General features: G+C 42.5%; 1 protein-coding gene across 1 annotated transcript in view; it reads left to right on the top strand.

Annotated features, from left to right (window-relative positions):
- The first annotated feature begins 3,207 nt into the window (after window positions 1–3,207).
- The window catches only part of LOC139377446 (rho GTPase-activating protein 44-like), a 111,526-nt gene continuing 107,930 nt past the window's right edge, over window positions 3,208–6,803 (top strand). Inside the window, exon 1 of the mRNA XM_071120477.1 lies at window positions 3,208–3,271. Within this exon, the coding sequence (XP_070976578.1) occupies window positions 3,219–3,271 (53 nt within the window). The 5' untranslated portion in view covers window positions 3,208–3,218. The remainder of the gene's footprint in view (window positions 3,272–6,803) is intronic.

The following is a 6,803-nucleotide window of genomic DNA, read 5'->3' as shown; positions in this document are numbered from 1 at the left end:
TTATTTGTCCTCCAAACACGACGAGTTGAGTTTTTACCAAAATATTTATATATATTTTGGTTTCATCTGACCATATGACATTCTCCCAATCTTCTTCTGGATCATCCAAATGCTCTCTAGCAAACTTCAGACGGGCCTGGACATGCACTGGCTTAAGCAGGGGGACACGTCTGGCACTGCAGGATTTGAGTCCCTGGCGACGTAGTGTGTTACTGATGGTAGGCTTTGTTACTTTGGTCCCAGCTTTCTGCAGGTCATTCACTAGGTCCCCCTGTGTGGTTCTGGGATTTTTGCTCACCGTTCTTGTGATCATTTTGACTCCACGAGGTGAGATTTTGCGTGGAGCCCCAGATTGAGGGAGATTATTAGTGGTCTTGTATGTCTTCCATTTCCTAATAATTGCTCCCACAGTTGATTTCTTCAAACCAAGCTGCTTACCTATTGCAGATTCAGTCTTCTCAACCATGTGCAGGTCTATATATTTTTCTGGTGTCCTTTGACAGCTCTTTGGTCTTGGCCATAGTGGAGTTTGGATTGTGACTGTTTTGAGGTTGTGGACAGGTGTCTTTTATACTGATAACAAGTTCAAACAGGTGCCATTAATACAGGTAACGAGTGGAGGACAGAGGAGCCTCTTAAAGAAGAAGTTACAGGTCTGTGAGAGCCAGAAATCTTGCTTGTTTGTAGGTGACCAAATACTTATTTTCCACCATAATTTGCAAATAAATTCATAAAAAATCCTACAATGTGATTTTCTATATTTTTTTCTAATTTTGTTTGTCATAGTTGAAGTGTACCTATGATGAAAATTACAGGCCTCTCTCATATTTTTAAATGGGAGAACTTGCACAATTGGTGGCTGACTAAATACTTTTTTGCCCCACTGTATGTGTGTGTCGTTAGAATCCAGTGAATGTACATTGAGCTTGTGCAAGAGATAAATACAAACATAAATAAGGGGGTCAATGCAAATAGTCTTGGTAGCCATTTGATTAACTGTTCAGCAGTCTTATGGCTTTAGGGTAGAAGCTGTTATGGAGCCTTTTGGTCCCAGACTTGGCGCTCCGGTAGTGCTTGCCGTGCGGTAGCAGAGAGAACAGTCTATGGCTTGGGTGGCTGGAGTCTTTGAGAATTTTTAATGCGTACCTCTGACGCTGCCTCGTATAGAAGTCCTGGATTGTAGGAAGCTCGGACCCAGTGATGTACTGGGCCGTACGCACTACCCTCTGTAGCGCCTTGCAGTCGGATGACGAGCAGTTGCCATACCAAGTGGTGATGCTCTCGATGGCGTAGCTGTAGAACTTTTTGAGGATCTAAGGTCCCATGCTAAATCTTTTCGGCCTCCTGGGGGGGAATAGGCGTTGTTGTCATGCCCTCTTTACGACTGTGTTGGTGTGTTTGGACCATGATAGGTCCCTAGTGATGTGGACACCAAGGAACTTGAAGAACAATCTGGTCTTAATGGCCATGTACTCTTATAATTTCCCCCCGGCACAGCCAGAAGAGGACTGGCCACCCTTCAGAGCCTGGTTCCTCTCTAGGTTTCTTCCTAGGTTCCTGTCTTTCTAGGTAGTTTTTCCTAGCCTCCGTGCTTCTTCATCTGCTTTGCTTTCTCTTTGGGGTTTTAGTCTGAGTTTCTGTATAAGCACTTTGTGACATCTACTGATATAAAAAAAAGGGCTTTAATAAATCAATTAGATCTGAAACTCTTGACCCGCTCGACTACAGTCTCGTTGATGTAAATGGAGGCATGTTCGGCCCTTCTTTTCCTGTAGTCCACGATCAGCTCCTTTGTCTTGCTCACGTTGAGGGAGAGGTTGTTGTCCTGACACCACACTGCCAGGTCTCTGACCTCCTCCCTATAGGCTGTCTCATCGTCGTCTGTGAACAGGCTTACCACCGACGTGTCGTAGGCAAACTTAATGATGCTGTTGGAGTCATGCGTGGCCACGCAGTCGTGGGTGAACAGGGAGTACTGGAGGGGACTAAGCACGCATGCACCCATCAGATCAGATTAAATCAAAACCAACATCAAGATTTCTAGGCTAAGAAAACACAACATGGCTTGTATAGGTATTATATTCTCATTAATTTAATAAATAAATTATGTGTTGTTTGACAAGTCACAGTATTATCACTTTAAACGCATGTTCTCAGTGTAGTAATGTTTTGCATTACAATGCATATACTTGGGAAGTTCCCAGATATGGTAGCCTAATAATAAATAACTGCATAGCACCCAAAGTAATTTCTGTCTTTGATGACAGCATATTCCTTTGGATATTTTTCCTTGAGAACAGAAAGTGTATGTGTTGCTGTAAAAAGCTATCACAGACTTTTGCAGCCAATGCTAAGCACAAATTATACCAATGAGTAAAGAATATGTGTGGTACTCTGCTTTAATAGCCACAAGATGATGCTGTTTTCCTTAGTAAACCACAGAATATGTTTTTTTCTGCAGACTAGGCCTACCTAAACTAGTTATACTATCTGACTGCTTTATTGTACTATCAACAAACCAAATTGTTCAACATAAGGACATTTTAGGGACATGTGCCAGGGTCTGTGTGTGACCTACCAGGTATCAAACCACGTTCCTTAGACATTATCTGACATGTTGTATTAGATGCATATTTCACCTGATATTGTAAGTAGATTAAATTGTCTATACTGAAATGCAAAAAGTATATTTTGGTACTTGGGGTCTGCAAGTAGACCTTGGCCCATACGAACAGTGAATGCCCACTCAATTCTTGTTTTTCAATGTAACCTACCTATAGAGCAATGGAATTGCTTTTAAACTGAACAAGGGTGTTAGCTAGATATTTTGTCAGGTTGAAAAAAAGTGTATACACTTTGTTTTAAACACTGTATCGTGTAGAATTCATGATGGTCTCTTTGTAGGCTCAACGTTTGGTCGGTGGAACTACATTCCCCATACTGCGCTACTGCGCAGCGTCGTGTCGTGAGCTGTCACTCTGCCCGGAGAAATTGGTACAGCATCTCTGAGCAGTGGACTGCGTGACAGGGACCATAAAATGCGTTGAAATTGTCTTCCCTATTACTCTTGATTTGCGATGCGTTCCTTATAGGCTATGATAAAAAAGGATTGTTAAAAGGTGGGCTGTCTTGTAATTCTCGTTGGAGAACCGGACTGTTTTGTCAATGAGAAATGTGGAGTCGCTCTATCCATCGGTGTTAACGCAGAAAAATAGAAGATGAAGAAGCAATTCAATAGAATGCGACAGCTCGCCAACCAAACAGTGGGCAGGTAAGGGCACATTTATTAAGAGACCAATTTAGTTGTGCAATCTTGGACGTACTTCGATGAGGCAGAAAAGGCTGCCTATATATGCTCCATCCGGCTTCTATGTCGAAAATGATTGAATCTTACGTGAAGTTTGCATGTTCATGTTGCAGATGACATCTGTATGCACCACTGCTGGTTTTAGAAGTTTTCTTTATAAGGCCTTAATTGATGTAACAGTGGTAGCGCGGTTGACCATGGTTCGCACGCACAATCGGGGAGTGTGCGAATGTGACACGACGCGAATGCGAGGCATTCTCTGCTTGGGTACTATTCCCAACTGATGTTGGACACCTGGACATCGCCAAAGCAAATTATTCAATGCTTTACTGTAATGGAATAGCATAATGCGTATGCAATTTAAAGGTAAAGTCCAAACAAAATCTCATATAGCCTATTCGCTAATCAAAGGAAGAGTCATTGATGTTGAAACTATGTTGTACAACAATTCCTATTAACCACATTTATTCACTACATTCAAGAGTGCTATCCAACAATAGAAAATACATGTCGAAATTGCATAGAATTTGAAAACACAAGGCTCACCTTAGAATGTAGACACGGGTTGCATGCCATTTGCCTGTTCTGTCTACTATGTCTTGACAGAAGGCCTGCAATATCAGATAGTCTGAACTGGTGTTTTCTCCTAATTTGAATATTTGTGGGGCAAGAATGTGCCCCCTATTCAGTGAAATGAAATCCAAGATCTGTGTGTCTCTGTTACTACGGTAACAGCAGAGCCAAGAGCACTAGTGGTTTTTATGTCTCTGGGGTAGTGGTATTAGTGAGGCCAAATTGGGTTGTGACAGACAGGGATACAGCAAGAGAGAATGGGACCCACCCATACCTTATACGGTAACTACACTAACCAAAAATATAAACACAACATGTAAGGTGCAGGTCCCATGTTTCATGATCTGAAATAAAAGATGCCAGAAATTTTACATGCACACAAAAAGCTTATTTCTCTAATATTTTGTGCACACATTTGTTTACATCCCTGTTAGTGAGCATTTCTCCTTTGCCAAGATAATCCATCCACCTCCACAAGTGTGGAATATCAAGAAGCTGATTAAACAGCATAATCATTACACAGGTGCACCTTGTGCCAGGGCCAATAAAGGCCACTCTAAAATGTGCAGTTTTGTCACACAACACAATGCCACAGATGTTTCAAGTTTTGAGGGAGCGTGCAATTTGCATGCTGACTGCAGGAATGTCCACCAAAGCTCTTATCAGATAATTGAATGGTCATTTCTACACCATAATCCGCCTCAATCGTTGTTTTAGAGAATTTGGCACTACGTCCAAACGGCCTCACAACCATGTGAATAGCGTTGTGTGGGCTAGTGGTTTGCTGATGTCAACGTTGTGAACGGAGCGCCCCAATGTTGGCGGAGGGATTGGGGTATTGGCAGGTATAAGCTACCATCAATGAACACAATAGCATTTTATCGATGGCAATTTAAATGCACAGAAATACAGAGACGAGATCCTGAGGCCCATTGCCGTGCCATTCATCCGCCGCCATTACCTCATGTTTCAGCATGATAATACACGGCCCCATGTTGCAAGGATCTGTACACAATTCCTGGAATCTGAAAATGTCCCAGTTCTTTCATGGTCTGCATACTCACCAGAAATATCACTCATTGAGCATGTTTGGGGTGCTCTGGATTGACGTGTTTGACAGCGTGTTCCAGTTCCTGCCAATATCCAGGAACTTTGCACAGCCATTGAAGAGAAGTGGGACAACAGGCCAAAATCAACAGCCTGGTCAACTCTATGAGAAGGAGATGTGTCACTCTGCATGAGGCAGATGGTGGTCGCACCAGATACTGGCTGGTTTTCTGATCCATGCCCCTACCTTCTTTTTTTAAGGTATCTGTGCTCAACAGATGTGAAATCTATCCAGTCATGTGAAATCCATAGATTAGGGCCTAATGAACTTATTTCAATTGACGGATTTCATTTTTGAACTGTAACTCAGTAAAATCTTAGAAATTGTTGCATGTCGTGTTTTATATTTTTGTTTAGTATAAAAGTCATGTCAACATTGTGTCTTTGTCGCATGACTGAGGAGCTTTTCTCTGTCACTGATGCATAACCCAATGCACAATCAATGTTGTGTTTGTTTCGACTCGACTCTTTATTCTTCAGGTAATCAAAATTGGCAAACAGGACCTGCTAGTCAGATCAAAGACAATGATGTATGCACCACAACCAGATTAACTCGTTTTCGTTCTCAGGTTAATGACTTCCGCATTGTCAGTGTTGACTCTAATACAGCCCTGCGGTGGTAAAAGTATGTTACAACCACTTTGTTTTTCTTGCCTGAGTCTGAGATAATGTTAACGGATGACGCTGGCACACCTACAGGATATTCTATGTCATAACATCCTTATAGCATAGCCTGCTTGCTGACTTGCTCTTTAAGGCTTCGCTGAGTCAGTTAGTCAGACACTGATACAGACGCTGATCAATGCAAAAGGTATAACCTCTCAACAGAGTGGACTTCGCAGGCAGAGGGAATAGGAAACTGTGATGGAAGCAGTTTAAGGGAAAAGGGATACCTAGTCAGTTGCACAACTGAATGCATTCAACCGAAATGCATCTTCTGTGTGGGGGGCTGGCTTGATACACATCATCGGCACCCGGGGAGTAGTTGTTGTTGTCATGCCCTTATCTGTTTCACCTGTCTTTGTGCTTGTCTCTACCCCCCTCCAGGTGTCGCCCATCTTCCCCATTATCCCCTGTGTACTTATACCTGTGTTTTCTGTCTGTCTGTGCGAGTTAGTTTTGTTCATTCAAACCTACCAACGGTTTACCTTGCTCCTGTCTTTGATATAGTCCCGGTTCTGACCTTTCCTGCCTGACCTGACCCTGAGCCCGCATGGTGTTCTGGTGCCTTTCACCCCCTCTGGATTATTGACCCCTGCCTGCCTTGACCTATCGTTTGCCTGCCCCTACTTAATGAATAAACATTTGTTTCTTCAACACTGCCTGCACTTGGGTCATACCTTAAAACATGATAGTTGTTGGGGGTTAACTGTCCTGCTCAAGGGCAGAACAGCAGACTTTTCCACCTTGCCGGCTATAGGATTTGAACCCGCAACGTTTTGGTTACTGGTCCAACGTGCTTAACTGCTAGACTACCTGGTTGTAGTACTGGAACGAAGGAGGAGTCTTAGACCATATTCTCCGACTACTATCATCTGGGCATTTAGAAAGGATGAGTCACTATTAAAAAGCCTTGGAAGGATTCCTTTGTGACCATTGAATGCAATCTGAATCTACAGTACCAGTCAGAAGTTTGGACACACCTACTCATCCAATCGTTTTTCTTTATTTTGACTATTTTCTACATTGTAGAATAATAGTGAAGACATCAAAACGATTAAATAACACATATGGAATCATGTAGTAACCGACTAATATATTATATTTTAGATCCTTCAAAGTAGCCACCCTTTGCCTTGATGACAGCTTTGCACAC

Source organism: Oncorhynchus clarkii, chromosome 20, assembly GCF_045791955.1.
Source record: "Oncorhynchus clarkii lewisi isolate Uvic-CL-2024 chromosome 20, UVic_Ocla_1.0, whole genome shotgun sequence".
NCBI lineage: Eukaryota > Metazoa > Chordata > Actinopteri > Salmoniformes > Salmonidae > Oncorhynchus > Oncorhynchus clarkii.
Note: the sequence above shows the minus strand (reverse complement) of the source record. Positions and strands in the feature narration are given on the sequence as shown.